General features: G+C 36.3%; 1 protein-coding gene across 4 annotated transcripts in view; it reads right to left on the bottom strand.

Annotated features, from left to right (window-relative positions):
- LOC126828356 (uncharacterized) overlaps positions 1 to 19551 on the bottom strand; it is a 204133-nt gene that overhangs the window by 151404 nt on the left and 33178 nt on the right. For all 4 annotated transcript variants that reach the window (XM_050558097.2, XM_050558093.1, XM_050558092.1 and 1 more), the window contains exon 4: positions 10672 to 10862. In XM_050558097.2, the coding sequence (XP_050414054.1) occupies positions 10672 to 10862 (191 nt within the window). The remainder of the gene's footprint in view (positions 1 to 10671; positions 10863 to 19551) is intronic.

Raw genomic sequence — 19551 nt, forward strand, 5'->3', positions numbered from 1 at the left:
TGAAAACACGTTTCATGGGTCTGATGAATTTTATAAATTATCGGCTTTATATGTGATCATTTTGTTGATCCTGTTACCTGGTGATATAGAAGTAAACCCTGGCCCCCCGAAAAGAAACCCTGTCCAGAAAGAAAAAGACCTAGAAAGAATAAATGATGACTCCAATGTTATCAATGTTTTGAAAGACATGTGGTGGGAGATACGAGAGATGAAATCGGGCATTCAACAGATTGGAAGTTTGAGATCGGATGTAAATAAAGTAATAGATGATGTAAGTAAAGCTAAAGAAGACACAAAGGGTATAAAGAAAGAAAATAAACAACTAAAGAAGAAAATAGGAGAACTAGAAGATGTAATAGAAAATGAAAACAAACAAAACAACGTTGTGATCAACGGTCTGGACATACGAGTCAGTATGAAGGGAAGGTTAGTACTTTAAATTTAAAGTCAATCGAATATTAACTTTAGGCTCTAGAGCGTCCACAAGATTTTTTAAAGTGATCAAGGGCCATAACTCTGGCAGTCAATCGAATATTAACTTTAGCCTCTAGAGCATCTACAAGATTTTTCAAAGTGATCAAGGGCCATAACTCTGGCAGTAATTATCGGAAATCGCTGAAAATGAACAGGATTCTTCGTCTCATGACCTTAAACACTGTGTATAAATTTAAAGTCAATCGAATATTAACTTTAGGCTCTAGAGCGTCCACAAGATTTTTTAAAGTGATCAAGGGCCATAACTCTGGCAGTCAATCGGATATTCACTTTAGCCTCTAGAGCGTCCACAAGATTTTTTGAAGTGATCAAGGGCCATAACTCTGGCAGTAATTATCGGAAATCACTGAAAATCAATAGGCTTCTTAATCTCATGACCTTAAACACTGTGTATAAATCTAAAGTCAATCGGCCGGACAGACGGACGAACAGACAGGGGGCGACAACAATATACGACCACATTTCAATGTGGGCGTATAAAAACAAGCAATATTCTCAAAAAAAGATATAACCAGCGGCTACCAGGCAGGATATGCCCATATTTTGCAAGAGATTGATAAAGAAACAGCTAAAAACAAACATGATTTTTAGTACAATCAGGGGCAATAATCCAAAAAGTTTTGGCCTGAAATGTGCAAATATCAAAAGGGACTGAGATCTTTGGGATATAAAGATATGTTTTAAGTTTCATCAAAATCGGATAACCAGCGGCTGCCAGGCAGGATACGCCCACATTTTCGAGAGATGGATTGAGAAGAAGCTAAAAAGAAAGTGATTTTTCCTACAATCAAGGGCCATAATTCAGGAAATTACAATTTGATATGCGCAAATATCGAAAGGAATCGAGATCTTTGGGTTATAAACTTACATTTCAAGTTTCAACAAAATCGGATAAAAATTGTGACCTCTATAGGGTCCACAACCTTGATATACCATATTTTTACGCTATTTGAGAACGAAGGGCAGCCATTTTGTCTGTCAGTTTTGGGCCATCCTTAGGGTGTAACGGTGATATAATAATACGTTTTTTTAAATTGGATAAAAACTTGACCTCTATAGGGTCTAGAGGCTAAAAACGCGATTTTTCGTACAATCAGGGGAAGATGCGGCAGGTGAAAACACGTTTCATGGGTCTGATGAATTTTATAAATTATCGGCTTTATATGTGATCATTTTGTTGATCCTGTTACCTGGTGATATAGAAGTAAACCCTGGCCCCCCGAAAAGAAACCCTGTCCAGAAAGAAAAAGACCTAGAAAGAATAAATGATGACTCCAATGTTATCAATGTTTTGAAAGACATGTGGTGGGAGATACGAGAGATGAAATCGGGCATTCAACAGATTGGAAGTTTGAGATCGGATGTAAATAAAGTAATAGATGATGTAAGTAAAGCTAAAGAAGACACAAAGGGTATAAAGAAAGAAAATAAACAACTAAAGAAGAAAATAGGAGAACTAGAAGATGTAATAGAAAATGAAAACAAACAAAACAACGTTGTGATCAACGGTCTGGACATACGAGTCAGTATGAAGGGAAGGTTAGTACTTTATTTAAAGACAAACTGAAGATCAGAGAAGATATTATGATAGATAAAGTATTTCCAAATAAAGATAGATTGTGCATGATAGTCAAGCTAACCAATGCCAGGGATAAAAGCTTGATCATCCCCGCCGCCATGGCCTTAAGTGATCCAGCCATTTATATATCAAGTGATTATTCGTATAAGGTCAGACAAACCAGAAAGAAACTCATAAAGCATATGATCAAGGCTCGTGATAATGGACATAATGCAAAATTGAAATTTGATAAACTTTTGATCAGTAGAAAAATTTATTCCTTTGATGAACTGGAAAACGGTGACTATGATTAATGTTTTGGTCGGACCTGCCATGCACGTGAATTCAACTGTAACCTAAATACCAATGATGGTTTACACAAGAAACCATGTGATGTTGTTTGTTTATGTTGTGTATGTTGGAATGTGAATGGCCTAAAACAAAAATTATCTGATATAGATTTTATAAATTATTTGAAAACATTCGATGTGATTGGTTTAATAGAAACATGGTGCTCTGATGATATTAATATATTGATCTTTATTTTCCGAACTATGTGTCATTTTTTTGTACCAGAGGTAACGGAAAAATTCGGGGTGGTATTATTGTACTCATTAAATCAAAATACTGTGACGGTGGTTCAGTAGTGATTACTTTGGCTGGGAGAAGAACATTATCTTCTGTTTCCAATACATACCACCGGAAGGTTCTAAAATTCACGAAGGCAATCGAAACTCTAGAGGATAATCTATAAAAACATTTTAATAGATTACCCAGAATGTGACCTACTTATTACAGGTGACTTAAATGCCAGAACTGGAAATCGAACCTTACATGATTTTCTGTTATACGACTCAACAAAATTTCTGGAAACTCTAGATGGAGCTACATGTATCGCGGATGACTTTTCCCTGCCTAGACAATCCAAGGACAATGAAACAAACAATTTTGGTTTAAAGTTATTGACATTATGTGCAACTCTCAATGTTCAAATAGTTAATGGAAGACTAGATTCTGATAGAAATGGCGAATTGACTTGCATAAAACATAATGGTGCCAGCGTTGTAGACTATTTAATTGTTTCCAGTTGTATTTTCGATTTAATTAGAAAATTGTATGTTCAACCAAGATCTGAGTCATATCATCTCAATATTGTTTGCAATATTCTCTTTGTTAGCACTGCACGCAACACTGTTAACACCCATAATTATGAGAAGCTTATTTGGAAACCTGAAAAGGTTCCTTTATATAAGAACAATGTAATTGAAAATATTGACACATTTAGTAAAGAATTCCATGAACAACTACATGTAAATAGTGAAACTGCACTCTCACACCTATGTTGCTATATCAAGTATTGTGCTAAGCACATGATGTCTAAACCTACCCCGGACAGGCAATTTGTTAAGAAACAACCTGGATGGTTTGACTTAGAATGTGAATCCCTCAAATCTGCCAAATATCAAGCACTAAATAAATTTAGAACATCTGATATTGATGATGATCTACAGGTATATAATAGGTGTTAGAATGATTTTAAGAATATCTGTAAAGTTAAGAAAGAAAATTATGATAAAGAGAGCATTATTAAATTACAGTCTAGCTTGAATGATCCAACCTTGTTCTGGAAGTCTTTGAAAGGTTTTAGTCCTAAGTCCACATATAGTCTAAATATAGACCATGGAACATGGTTTAATCATTTCAAGGAACTGTATAGTAAGTCGTTGTCAACTGAGGATGATCAAGTTCTAGAAAATGCTCAAAATGTTATTAGTAATTATCATGACATTTGTAACTTATGTAAACTGTCAATTCAATGACCTAATTAATGATTTGGAGGTCGGGAAAGCTATAAACAAGATGAAATCAAACAAATCCCCTGGCCCGGATGGAATTGGCATATCCTTCTTTAAATCGTGTGCTGATATGTTTCTTCCTTTTCTAACGGCTTCATATAATGCCATTTTTGATGACGGCCAATTCCCTGATTTCACCACTACATAAGAAGGGTTCACACCTCGAATGCAAAAACTATCGAGGAATCTCACTTCTAGACTGCATTGGGAAGGTTTATACGTCAATTCTAAATGCAAGACTAGCTTCATGGGCTGACCAACATGGCAAACTATGTTAGTTGCAAGCAGGGTATCGTCCTGGATATTCTACCATAGACCATGCATTCACCCTTCATGGCCTGGTCCAGAAGTTCTTGTCAAGGTCAAAAGGTCGATTTTACTGTCTGTATGTCCATGGAAAAGTGTACACTGCCTTAAAGAGTTTATACTCAACTACAGTATCTAGTGTTAAATTAGGGACAAAACAGACAGAGAGTTTCGAAAGTTTCAATGGTGTAAGACAAGGGTGCATCCTCAGTCCCCTGTGTTTCTGCTATATAAACCAACTTGTTGATGCTATGTCAAATGGTGAAAATGTTAGAGGCTTATTTACCATCCAGGAGGCTGAGGATATACTACTTCTCTTATACGCTGATGATCTGTCTATAGTAGCTGATTCTGTGGGTGGGCTACAGCAGAAAATTAATGTATTAGAAAAATTCTGTGATAACTTTGATTTAGAAGTAAATTTGTCTAAGACGAAAATTATCGTCTTCCGAAATGGTGGCCCACTCAGAAAGAACGAACAAAGGTACTTTAAGAACACGCGTATTTCAACTGAATCGTACTACAATTATTTTGGTATTATATTCTCATCGAGATTATGCTGGTCAAAATGTGTATATACTCTTTCTGTCAAAGCTGATAAAGCTCTTATCTCTATTAAGAGGCTGATTAGAAAAGCTGACTACCCCCCTTTAAATATCTGCTTCAAAATATTTGACTCAATTATAAAACCTATACTCCTGTATGGCTCCCAACTTTGGGGCTTTGAGGTAAGAAAGGATATCGAAAGGGTGCATTCAAACTTTTGTAAATTTGTACTTGGTGTACACAGAAGCTCGTCAACAGCAGGAGCTCTAGGTGAATGTGGTTGCCATAAATTATCCATTGATAACATGTCAAATTGTGCCAAGTACTGGTGTAAACTTGACCTTATGTCAAAATGTAGACAACCTAAGTATATATAATGCTAAGGCAGTTAGATTCGGTTGGTCGTGTAACCTGGGCAACCAAAGTCAGGGTACTATTTTACTCAATTGGATTTGGTTTTGTTTGGAATTCAAACGATATTGGCAATACTTCTCTCTTTATCAGAGAATTTAAGCTCAGACTGTGCATGGCTCGAAATGTTCGCCTGTCTACTTGTCGCCGACAGGTGATTTTTTCGCCTGACAGGTAGCAAATAAACTACCTGTCGCAGGTGGACTAAATTTTACTTGATGTTTAGTAAACTGACCACAATACTCACGTCCATGTCACGTACATTTAATAATTCATTTCTAAATGCAAGAATTAAGAACGGAAATACCGCGAAAAACCGCCATTTGCACTGTTGACATTTCGCTCTGTCGTAGGTAGTGTTGAAGCTACTATTCAGATATTCGTTAACGGATACAAAATAAGGGTTATCCGAATCATTTTACTATCCGTTTACTATTCGTTCCAATATATTCTGACATTCCGTATGCTCTATATTTAGCCATTTTTACATCTGATTACATGTCAACATTATGCGTATTATTCAGTGATAGTAACTAATAAAATTATTAACGAAAACAGTAGTCTAAATAAAAAAAAAATATTCATTCATTCGGATTTTCAACACTAGTCGTAGGCTACAGTTCCTCATAAAGTTGACCACAATACTCACGTCCACGTCACGTACATTTAATTATTCATTTCTAAATGCAAGAATTAAGCACAATTAACAATAAAAGTCATATTGTCCACACAACTACAGCAAGGTAACAGTTTGTTGTCAAAGGGGCGTCTACGTTCTATCAATCGGTTTCTTTTGATGTTAGGTGTCAATTCTCATTATGGAACTTTGATTGACAGTATGCATCAACCAGACTCTTTGGTGCCGAAATGAAAAAGTCAGCAAGGTATTATCGGACTGATATACGTGTCCATGGTATTCAGCAATCGTTCAAGCAGAAAATGAACCAAGAATGTTTTACAATCAACAATGCTGATTGTTTGTTAGCCATTTTCTAACATTTCTTCCAAGTTGAAACTATATGCTTCACGATTTTTGCACGAAGCTAAAATTATTGTCACAGGTAAATGACAAAATTTCTAACGAAGACATTAATTGCAAAGAGCTATTTCTGCCTAGAAAGTATGGCAGCACGAACTCAGTAAAATTTTAAGATTGGCGTCGCCATTCAGTCTGAAGAACAGTTCCGTTCGTCTTTTTAATTCCACCTTACTTGTTGTTCTGTAACCCCTAATCTAAAATGCTCTTTCGATCTCATCTAATATAGTACATGCCACAAAAACATCGAATTAACTTATTTATGATATCCCCATTCTTTATCAAAAATTAAACTTAAAAATATGATACAATTCCTTTTTAAATTGGCTTTCTCTGAAATAAAGTTTGGCAAAGTTATGCGTTACATATAAGCATGAAATGTATTTAGTAGGTTTTATTTGATCTTCAGCGAAAAAGGCTCGTCGCTCTATAATAATAAAAAGAAATAAAGAGTTCGAATTATTAGTTTATTTTCACGTTTTGTCTTACACAATAGACATATTGTTAGCTTCTGACACATGTGTATTAATTCTACAAGCCTTCTGTGTTTATTGACTGAGATAATCGCACTACCCTTCAACCAAAAATGCTTTCTATAGATCCCATATTATGTAATATATGATTGGTGCAATACCCATGCTGTTAGTCTTAATTGCGAAGACATTTAAACAAAAGGATTTAATCAGGGTAGGGAGTCGACGTGTACACACGTAAATCAGATGCATGAGATTTATCATTGTGGGAAATACTGTTTTAAATGGATATATAAATACACGTTTTATGATTGGGGACGAAACGGTTTGTGCATCTCAAGAAATCCAACATCTGTTTCACCGTAGTGATCTTGAAAAATAATCCTCGGATAATGACAGGCATTACAGATACCTGCCGTCGTATGAATCCTGAAAAATAATATTTCACCGTATCGCAACAGGTCAGTACTAAAACTAACACTAATTACAGTATTTCAACATTGTGCTGCAAAACTGAACGATGACCAACAACTAAACACATCGTTATATCTGAACATCGCATGTGAAATTAGATGTTAGACAACAAAATTTAACACCTTGCGCAATTGGACACCTGGACTAATTTTTAATCACAGCTCGGGAAATTGAATGGTCCAACTAATTATTGAACGGTCTTGCTAATTAGACGGGACGCTTATAATTCAATGTGTGTCGAGAAACTAAACACTAGTTAATTAGAAGCTTGGTAATCAAAATTAAACAGTGAGAGTGAAATTTGATAGTACAAATTGAGCACAATTAGCCGAAATTTAACAATATTTATGAATAATTGTACACCGAGTAGAATTAGCGCTATTTACGCAAGATTAAACGGTACCAAGGTTACAGTGAATACTGAATAAACTACATATATATATATCTAACAAGCTAAAAACGCAATTTTTCGTACAATCAGGGGCCATAATCCATGAACTTATGGTCCGATACATGCCAATATCGAAAGGAACCGAGATCTTAGGGCGATAAAGCTATATTTCAAGTTTCGTTGAAATCGGATAAAAATTGTGACCTGTAGAGTGTCCACAAACAAATTGTGGACGGACGGACAAACAAGGGCGACGACAATATACGTCCACATGAAAATGTGGGCGTATAAAAATTGTGACCTTTAGAGGGTCCACAACTTTCGTATAACACACTTTTACACAATTTGCGTACAAAGAGCATCCATTTTGTCGGTCAATTTCATTTTGATTTTCCCGAAATTCGAATTCAACCTTCATTATGGTGGAATGGTGATGTGTTTAAAATAGGAAAAAATGAGGGGCCGCCATTTTGTCCAGCAGTTTTGGCCAAATTTTCACGAAAATTCAAACTCAACAAACATTATGGTGTAACGGTGATATATTCAAATGTTTTTTTAAATCGGATAATAATTGTGACCTCTAGAGGGACCACAAGCTAAAAACGCGATATTCTGTACAATCAGAGGCCATAATTCAGGAAGTTACGATCCAATATGCACGAATATTGAAAGGAACCAAGATGTTTGGGTTATAAACATGCATTTCAATTATCATCAAATCGGATCAAAATTGTGGCCACTAGAGGGTCCACAACTTTGATATACCAGATGTTTACACTATTTGCATACCGGTACGAAGGGCAGCTATTTTGTCTGGCAGTTTTGGTCCGATTTTCATGAAATTCAAACTCAGACAAAATTATGGTGTAATGGTGATATATTCGAACGGTTTTTTTTAATCGGATAATAATTGTGACCTCTAGAGGAACCCACAAGCTAAAAACGCGATTTTTCGTACAATCTGGGGCCATAATTAAGGAAGTTACGATTTGATATGTACGAAAATCGACAGGAACAGGGATATTTGGGTTATAAACATGCATTTCAAGTTTCATCCTTGATACACAATATTTTGACACTATTTGCGAACGAGGGGCGACCATTTTGTCCTGTCAGTTTCGGTCCAATTTTTACGAAATTCAAACTCAATCATCCTTAGGGTGTAACGGTGATATATTCAAACGGTTTTTTAAATCGGATAATAATTGTGACCTCTAGAGGGGCCCACAAGCTAAAAATGCGATTTTACGTACAATCAGGGGCCATAATTCAGGAAGTTACGATTCGATATGTACGAAAATCGACATGAAACACGATATTTGGGTTATAAACATGCATTTCAAGTTTCATCAAAATCAGATGAAAATTGTGACCTCCAGAGTGTCCAGAACCCTGATACACAATATTTTGTCACTATTTGTGATCGAGGGGCGGCCATTTTGTCCATCAGGTCGGTCTGATTTTTACGAAATTCGAACTCAACCATCCTTAGGGTGTAACGATGATATATTCAAACGTTTTTTTAAATCGGATAATAATTGAAACCGACAAGCTAAAAACGCGAATTTTTAAGTACAATCAGGGGCCATAATTCAGGAAGGTACGATTCGATATGTACGAAAATCGGCAGGAACCAATACATTTGGGTTATAAACATGCATTTCAAGTTTCATCAAAATCAGATGAAAATTGTGACCTCGAGAGGGTCCACAACCCGGATACACAATATTCTGACACTAGTTGCGATCGTTGGGCGGCTATTGTGTCCGTCAGTTTCAGTCCGATTTTTATGAAATACAAATTCAACCATCCTTAGGGTGTAACGATAAAAATTGTGACCTCTATAGGGTCCACAAGCTAAAAATGCGTTTTTTCGTACAATCTGGGGCCATAATTTGGAGGAAGTTAAGGTCCGATATGCGCGAATATCGAAAGGAACTGAGATCTGTGGGTTATAAACATACATTTCAAGTTTAAACCAAATCGGATAAAAATTATGACCTCTACAGTTTTCACAAGCTAAAAACATGATTTTTCGTACAATCAGGGGCCATAATCCATAAAGTTACAGTCTGATACATGCCAATATCGAAAGAAACCAAGATCTTAGGGTGATAAACCTATATTTCAAGTTTCATTGAAATCGGATGAAAATTGTGACCTCTAGAGTGTTCACAAACAATTGTGGACGGACGGACGTCCCGACTGACAGGGGCAACGACAATGAATATACGTCCACATGAAAATGTCGCGTATAAAAATCTATGGTGTGAAAGAGGCGAGAAACGAGGACTTAAAATCGAAATTCCTTAAACTTGCTCATGACTGTGCCGGTCTTACTGTTCCAATTATGGAAATAATTGCCATTCATAGAATACCATCAAAACATCATAATACACCTCGCCCAATCATATTGAAGGTATTAACAACATATATGCAAAGATAGGTTGCTAGGCAACGAAACATACGCCCACAGCAGCTAAATCGGTCGACAAGGGTTGTTGCATATCTATTCTTTTGTAGGTAATTGGGGGCATTTACAATACAATTTCATATAGATCAGAATATAATTTTTGTCGTTTGAGGGTTCACAAGGTTCTACAAACTGAAACAAGGGCCTTAACTCTGGTAGTAATATACAGAAAATTTTGAAATTTGATATAAATTTCACACAAATCGGATGATAACTTTGTCTTTCGAATGTTTACATGGTTTACAAAGTAAAACAAGGGCCATAACTCTAGAAATAATTGACGGAAATTGCTGAAATTCATTGGACCTCTGTTTCACAAATTTAAATGATGCATATAAATTTCATACATATCTGATGATAACTTTCATCAATCGAGGCCATAACTCGAGAAGTAATTATTGTAAATTGCTGAAATTCAATAGGCTTTGTGGTTTCACTAATCTAAATGATGCATATAAATTTCATACAGATCGGCTGATAACTTTTGGCGTTAGAGTGTTCACAAGGTTCAACAAAGTTATGTTGATACTTAACTTCCTGTACCAGAAGTTTCAGAAACATTCATTGAGCAGTAAAAAAAAAAAGTGTATCAAAACTACCAATTTCTTGGTCGTACACAGACTTTAATAATCGTTAGAGAATACTTACTTACCTTTAATGTTCCTGCAACTGTTTGCCAAGTTACTGTCGAGTCAGGTCCTATTATACTGTAGCACACCAATCCTTTGAGAATATTTTCTAAGCTTGAACCAAGGCTTGCATTTGTTTTAGTTTTTACAGTTGAAAACTCCTTGACACCAGAATCATATTCAATACTGTAATGCAACTCCATTGTATTCTCATCTGATAATCAAAGAATAAAATACATGTGGTGTTTACATTTTAAATCAAAATCTACCAGATAATCTAAATTGGACAGGATCTCTTTTATTTAGGTAGATTAATGAACAAAAATAACATTGGCTTATCCATGACAACTAGCGGCTGCCAGGCAGGATACGCCCACATTTTCGAGAGATGGATAGAGAACAAGCTAAAAAGAAAGTGATTTTTCCTACAATCAAGGGCCATAATTCAGGAAATTACAATTCGATATGCGCAAACATCGAAAAAAAAACCCGAGATCTTTGGGTTATAAACTTACATTTCAAGTTTCAACAAAATCGGATAAAAATTGTGACCTTTATAGGGTCCACAACTTTGATATATCATATTTTTACGCTATTGGAGAACGAGGGCCGGCCATTTTGCCAGTCAGTTTTGGGCCGATTTTCACAAAATTTGAATTCAGCCGTCCTTAGGGTGTAACAGTGATACATTAAAACGTTTTTTTAAATTGGATAAAAATTATGACCTCTATAGGGCCCACAAGCTAGAAAACGCAATTTTTCCTACAATCAAGGGCCATAATTCAGGAAATTACAATTCGATATGCGCAAATATCGAAATAAACTGAGATCTTTGTGTTATAAACTTCAAGTTTCAACAAAATCGGATAAAAATTGTGACCTCTATAGGGTCCACAACCTTGATATACCATATTTTTACGCTATTTGAGAACGAAAGGTGGCCATTTACGCTATTTGAGAACGAAAGGTGGCCATTTTGTCTGTCAGTTTTGGGAAGATTTTCACGAAATTCGAACTCAGCCGTGCTTAGGGTGTAACGGTGATATAATAATACGTTTTTTTAAATCGGATAAAAATTATGACCTCTTTTGGGTACACAAGCTAGAAACGCGATTTTTCGTATAATCAGGGGCCATAATTCAGGAAGTTACTGTCCGATATGACCAAGTATCAAAAGGAACCGAGATCTTTGGGTTATAAACTTACATTTCAAGTTTCAACAAAATCTGATAAAAATTGTAACCTCTGTGGTAGTGTCGCCCGAAGTGCATAAAGAATTTCAAACCAGTCGCCCAAACTCATCAATTTGTCTACTTGCTTGGCGTATGCGAGCCAATCAACTATCGCGCACGTGCATGCTTCGACTATAAAACTGGGCGCGTATCATTCATCGGGGGAGTTTCAGTTAGTAACTCCCGAGGTAAGGTAACCTTATCATATGTAAGACACAGACCGGTTGTCAGAGTCGATAATCGCCTCATATCAACCAGATTGTGTTGATTTTCATTTCTTTTATATTTGGGCTACGTTGTTTGAGCGCATTTCTTACTCTTAGATAATAGTTCTGATTTGGGGATAAATAGTAAATTTGTATCTACTTCTCGCTTTGCTGTGGGGACCGCTGAATCGATCCACGTACTAAACCATATTGGAATTTGGTCACTTGATTCGTTTAGAATTCGGTGATTTCGTTTTTAATGGTGTTCTAGTAGTTTAGACATTGCGTTCTACTGCCAGACACTGGAGATATAGGCATTGCGGCCTTTTCACTTGATTCATGAGGAAGAATTCGGTGATTTCGATTTTAATGGTGTTCTAGTAGTTTAGACATTGCGTTCTACTGTCAGACACTGGAGATATAGGCATTGAGGCCTTTTCACTTGATTCGTGAGGAAGAATTCGGGGATTTCGATTTTAATAGTGTTCTAGTAGTTTAGACATTGCGTTCTACTGTCAGACACTGAAGGTATAGGCATTGCGGCCTTTTCACTTGATTCGTGTGGAAGAATTCGGTGATTTCGTTTTTAATAGTGGGTTAACGGGCTGTACAGGATCGATGAATCGATTCACCACAGTGAGTTAATTCATTCCTTAGTTTGAGAAATAGACGTTGGCGTATAAAGTTCATGATTTCTGTTTAGTATTTCGGGCAAATCAATCATTTGAAACATTAAAGGCACACGTCACATTTCCATAATCCATTGTTGTTTAATTTATAATAAAAAGTATCAAATTATATCTTGTTTATTGTTTGTTTCATGACATTTTAATAGTGTTCTAGTAGTTTAGACATTGCGTTCTACTGTCAGACACCGAAGGTATAGGCATTGCGGCCTTTTCACTTGATTCGTGTGGAAGAATTCGGTGATTTCGTTTTTAATAGTGGGTTAACGGGCTGTACAGGATCGATGAATCGATTCACCACAGTGAGTTAATTAATTCCGTAGTTTGAGAAATAGACGTTGGCGTATAAAGTTCATGATTTCTGTTTAGTATTTCGGGCAAATCAATCATTTGAAACATTAAAGGCACACGTCACATTTCCATAATCCATTGTTGTTTAATTTATAATAAAAAGTATCAAATTATATCTTGTTTATTGTTTGTTTCATGACATTTTAATAGTGTTCTAGTAGTTTAGACATTGCGTTCTACTGTCAGACACCGAAGGTATAGGCATTGCGGCCTTTTCACTTGATTCGTGTGGAAGAATTCGGTGATTTCGTTTTTAATAGTGGGTTAACGGGCTGTACAGGATCGATGAATCGATTCACCACAGCGAGTTCATTCATTCCGTAGTTTGAGAAATAGACTTTGGCGTATAAAGTTCATGATTTCTGTTTAGTATTTCGGGCAAATCAATCATTTGAAACATTAAAGGCACACGTCACATTTCCATAATCCATTGTTGTTTAATTTATAATAAAAAGTATCAAATTATATCTTGTTTATTGTTTGTTTCATGACATTTTAATAGTGTTCTAGTAGTTTAGACATTGCGTTCTACTGTCAGACACCGAAGGTATAGGCATTGCGGCCTTTTCACTTGATTCGTGTGGAAGAATTCGGTGATTTCGTTTTTAATAGTGGGTTAACGGGCTGTACAGGATCGATGAATCGATTCACCACAGCGAGTTCATTCATTCCGTAGTTTGAGAAATAGACTTTGGCGTATAAAGTTCATGATTTCTGTTTAGTATTTCGGGCAAATCAATCATTTGAAACATTAAAGGCACACGTCACATTTCCAGAATCCATTGTTGTTTAATTTATAATAAAAAGTACGTCACATTTCCAGAATCCATTGTTGTTTAATTTATAATAAAAAGTATCAAATTATATCTTGTTTATTGTTTGTTTCATGACATTAGCTGCCGCTGCATCCAGTATCCGAACCCTGTCCTACTACACTTCTATAGGGTCCACAACCTTGATATACCATATTTTTATGCTATTTGAGACCGAACGGCGGCTATTTTATCTGTCAATTTTAGGCCGATTTTCACGAAATTCGAACTCAGCCGTCCTTAGGGTGTAACGATGATATAATAATATGTTTTTTTAAATCGGATAAAAATTATGACCTCTATAGGGTCCACAAGCTAAAAACGCGATTTTTCGTACAATCAGGGGCCATAATACTGGAAGTTACGGTCAGTTATGTGTGAATATCGAAAGGAACCGAGATCTTTGGGTTATAAACTTACATTTCAAGTTTCAACAAAATCAGATAAAAATTATGACCTCTATAGGTTCCACAAGCTAAAACGTGATTTTTCGTACAATCAGGGGCCATAATTCAGGAAGTTACGGTCTGATATGCGCGAATATCGAAATGAACTGAGATCTTTGGGTTATAAACCTACATATCAAGTTTCAACAAAATCGGATAAAAATTGTGACCTCTATAGGGTCCACAACCTTGATATACCATATTTTTACACTTATTTGAGAACGTACGGCGGCCATTTTGTCTGTCAATTTTGGGCCGATTTTCACGAAATTCGCACTCAGTCGTCCTTAGGGTATAACGGTGACATAACAATACGTTTTTTTAAATCGGATAAAAATTATGACCTCTATAGGGTACACAAGCTAAAAATGCGATTTTGTGTACAATCAGGGGCCATTCAGGAAGTTACTGTCCGATATGGGCGAATTATGAAAGGAACCGAGATCTTTGGGTTATAAACTTACATTTCAAGTTTCAACAAAATCGGATAAAAATTATGACCTGTAGGGTCCACAACCTTGATATACCATATTTTTACGCTATTTGAAAACGAACGGTGGCCATTTTCTCAATCAATTTTGGGCCGATTTTCACGAAATTCGAACTCAGTCGTCCTAAGGGCGTAACGGTGATATAATAATACGTTTTTTTAAATCGGATAGAAATTATGACCTCTATAGGGTCCACAAGCTAAAAACGCGATTTTTCGTACCATCAGGGGCAATAATTCAGGAAGTTATGGTCCGATATGCGCGAATATCTAAAGGAACCGAGATCTTTGGGTTGGGTTATTTCAAGTTTCAACAAAATTGGATAAAAATTGTGACTTCTATACGGACAGGGGCGACGGCAGAATACGTCCACATGAAAATGTGGGCGTATAAAAATTTTGACCTCTATGGGGTCCACAACCTTGATATACCATATTTTTACGCTATTTGCGAACGAACGAGGCTGAAACCCTGTCAAGGTATTGATGTAATAAAGCTATACACCAAGTGTCCTCACTCTCACTTAATTAGAACTAAAGTTATTGTGTCTCATGTATAGGGGTGATGATTTTCCGTTTCAGAAAATTGTAAATTCCGTTTTAAATATATTGAATTCCATTATTTTCTGTTTCAGAGCTGACTAGATTCCGTTTTTTTCTGGATAAAATGCTATTTCATGAATAAATGAATAAAACATCTCAAAAAATACAAAACTGACCATTTTAAACTAATGATAACAAATTATAAATTGTGAATGACTTATTTTTAATTTTCAATGACTAGTTGTTCTTCCACTTTAACACATTACTGGTAATTTGTCACAAACGGAACAAAAAGTTAACTTTGAAATTCAAATCTTCCTTCCACATCACCATTGTGCATTAGCATTGTCATCATTTTAGTGTTTTGTTCTGTGAGTCTTTCCCTCTTATCTGTAAGAAGAGTCTTGTAACGAGAAAAGCTCCTCTCAACATCCACTGACGCAAAAGGCATCCAAATTGCCTTTTTGGCAACTTTAAATAATAATGGGAAGCTATCCTTCTTTGATTCCCAGAAATCATTTACATGACATTTGTCTTCAGTGTTAATTCTCAGATGTGTGTAAATGTTAAACTCGTCTAATAATTCTTGATTGTGAATAGAAAACTCTGGAATATTAGTATAGGCATCCAAGGTTTTGGGTTGGGCTGGCAAATAAACAGGATTAAACAAACAAGTTGATTTGTAATGGTCCATGGCTGGATGCCGTGGATGGTGATCTATATGCTTTTCAAACTTGTCCAAGGCAGATTGAAAAATTTTATTAATAAGTAGTGTGTACTTTTTTCTGGCTTGAAAACATATTTTGAGAGCTGAATATCTGTTTGAATCCCAAATTCTAATTTAGTCGTCCCTGACAGAAGAAAGGCACGCATCTCTTCCATTTTATTATACATATATGCTGCTAAAGGAAAATGAGTTCCTTCTAAATAAGTTATAAGGTCCATAATGTGATGACAATTTTCTACAATAAAAGCCGTCTGTAATTGAACATCTTTGTATCTGTATTTATTCCTTGTTATTTCTATTAAACTTTCGACTGCTACACCTTCAGACTTCTCTGATTTGAAGAATCCTTCATATAGATGAATGTATTCTGTGTGGTATTTTATGGCTGCAAACCATGTTCCCCAGCGTGTCTTAACTGGTTCAGGGGGAAGATGGACCCCATCCGGCGGCAAATACTCAGCTAAAAATTCAAGGAATCTTCGCTTTCTTTGGGGTTTCTTGAAAAAGCAGACTTCATCATACTGCACATTAAATGAACATCATTAAAACTTGGCCAGTGTAGAAAGATTTCTCCTACCAGATTTATAATATATGCAAGACATGACACATGTGTTGACTGTGGATAAACCAGAAAATACATCATTATAAGCTTTTTTACAGTAGGCTACACTGTCAGTAACCACAGCCATAACATTGTTATATTCAATTCCATAGTCTATAACAGTTTTTACCACAGCTTGACTAACAGTACTATGATTGCATGCCCCCATTGTCACACAATCCACTAAATAGACTTCACCATAGACAGAAAACATTATGTTTAGTATACTGTGGTCTCGTACATCAGTAGTTTCGTCCAATATTATTGCAATTGGCTTGTTAACAAATTTATCTACCAAAGATGGATAATGATTGGAAAGAGTTGTGGTAAGTATACTTGGCGAAGTGTTGACTGTTGTGGAAGTGCCCCCCCTTGTTTGCAATACTTTGAAATGAATGGCCTTATTCTTTCCAGTTTATTCAATGGAATGTCAGCTGTAACCATTGTTTTAAGAAAATCGAGAACAAATTTTTCTCGGATACATTTTGACGTTTGCTGTTTATCAATAGTAGAAGTAATGGTGGTTTGTTTATTTCCTAGTGAGACGACATCATTTTGTCGGCCACTCGCTGACTTTGTAGCTTGATGCTTTTTGGAATTAATGTGGTCCTTAATGGTATCAACTCTTCTGAAATCAACACTGTGACTACAAAAACGGCAAAACATGATTCCACCGTCTTCATAAAAGTCTGCAGGGAATTGCCGCGCCCTATTTACGCCAGAAAGGCTTACAACCCTGTGGGTGCGTTTCATTTTTTTAGCAGACGACGCCATTATGATTTCCCTTGTCTGCTTGTTGTAGTCGCGATGTATCCAGACAAGCTTTGTAGTTTCTACGGGAATAAAGGCTGGATTCACTAGACTACGATATATTTGTGATATCACGTGGTTAAAGCAGATAAACACGAGCCACAAGAGTCCGGCAGTAAAAATGAAGTAAATGAAACGATTTTTACTTTTATAAATGACTATATAAAGACATAAGATATAGATTACATTATTAAATTCAACTACAGAGTAATTGTATCATTAGGGATAAATGAAAGACAGGTTTTCATTTCGATTTCGAGTAAATTTATGATTTCAAAATGATGAAATGAATGTAGCCTATTGGGCAATTCCACGGTAACGGACATACATTTTGAACTCGCCATATTTTTATTACTTCCAATATTTTCTAACCATGAATAATTAACTGTTTGAGTTTTATATAGCATTAAAGACATATGATTTAAGTATCAATTGACATATAATTTAATTTGTTAATGAACACTGGAAATAAATATTGGCTCCTCAAAGTATAGGTAACGGACATACAGAAATGAACACCATGATTTGCCTGCATCAACATATACTCAGCCAAATTAAAAACTTGACACTCGGGATTTTTGGGACTAGATTTTTAATATTTGGTTTAAAGCAACTATTTTAGTGTTATGTTTTGCACAGACGACCTTTACATCAACAGAAAGCAAGAATACGTCTCGCCGAAAGTCCTTGACATTGATAACGTTTGTGATGTCACAGTACCCCCCAAAATGAATAAATCGGAATAAAGTGTTTAGTAACGGTTGTGGCCTCCTCTAGCGTCTCGTACTGCCACACAACGTCTTCTCATGGATCTCAGAACATTAGTAAACACTACCCGAGGAAGACGTCGCCACTGCTCAGCAAGAGCATGTTGAAGGTCCTGCAACGTCAGTGGTGGATTCACTTGCTGACGAACACGTCGACCCAGTTCGTCCCAGATGTGTTCAATAGGACACCGGCATTTCTTAAAAAATTCTGGGTAGCAATTGCTGTATGGGGTTGAGCATTGTCTTGTAGAAACATAAGTCCAGGCCCATGTCTCTGCATAAACGGAAGAAGAACAGGTTGCAAAATCTGATCCCTGTACTGGACAGCATTTAAGTTCCCTTGGACAACAACAAGAGGAGAACGTCCATGTGCACAAAAAGAACCCCAAACCATGACACTGCCGCCACCAAATCGGTCAACTTCTCTGACGCATACTTGAGCTTAACGTTCGCCTCGTTTGCGGTACACTCGGGCCCTGCCATCGGCAAATCTCAAAGTGAATCGAGATTCGTCACTAAAGACAACCGAATTCCACTGTCTTTGAGTAAATCTTATGTGTCTTGTGGCCCACACAAGTCGGTTACGGCGATGAAGAGGTGTCAATATTGGTCCATTATAGGGCCTCCGAGCTCGAAGACCAGCAGCCTGCAAGCGATTTCGAACAGTTTGTGCAGTTACCCTTCCACCAAACATCTCTCTACTTGTGGAGGTTGCAGTGACAAATCTGTTTCTAAGATGACGTAATCGTATTGCTTGATCTTCCTGGAGTGACGTCACACGTGGCGCACCCGCCCTTGGGCGGTCGGCAATAGTTCCAGTTTGAAGCACTCTCATTGTAAGATTAATTATTGTCTCGTGTGAACAATTAAAGGCTCTTGCAACAGTGACCACAGACTGACCAGCATAGAGCCTACCTATAGCACGTAGACGTTCTACATTTGAAAGGCACGGCATTTTCTAACAAAGATGAAAATAACAATTTTAATTTGTTTTTCCAGTTCAAGTTACGTGTGCGTGTTCAGTTTAAGCAAACTTGCATCGATTGACCTCACGAATTTGTGTTTGCACGTGTTTTTCAGGTTTTTCATCTTTATATGGATCACGTGACTTTACAATTTTATGAAATTAAAGGCGTCTTACTACTTACTATCGTTAGAAACACTTTAAAATGTATTTGACTTACCAGAAAAAAAAATTTGTTGAAATTCATCAGTGTCAAGTTTTTAATTTG

The sequence above is a fragment of the Patella vulgata genome, chromosome 7, assembly GCF_932274485.2.
Source record: "Patella vulgata chromosome 7, xgPatVulg1.2, whole genome shotgun sequence".
In the NCBI taxonomy this organism is placed as follows: Eukaryota; Metazoa; Mollusca; class Gastropoda; family Patellidae; genus Patella; species Patella vulgata.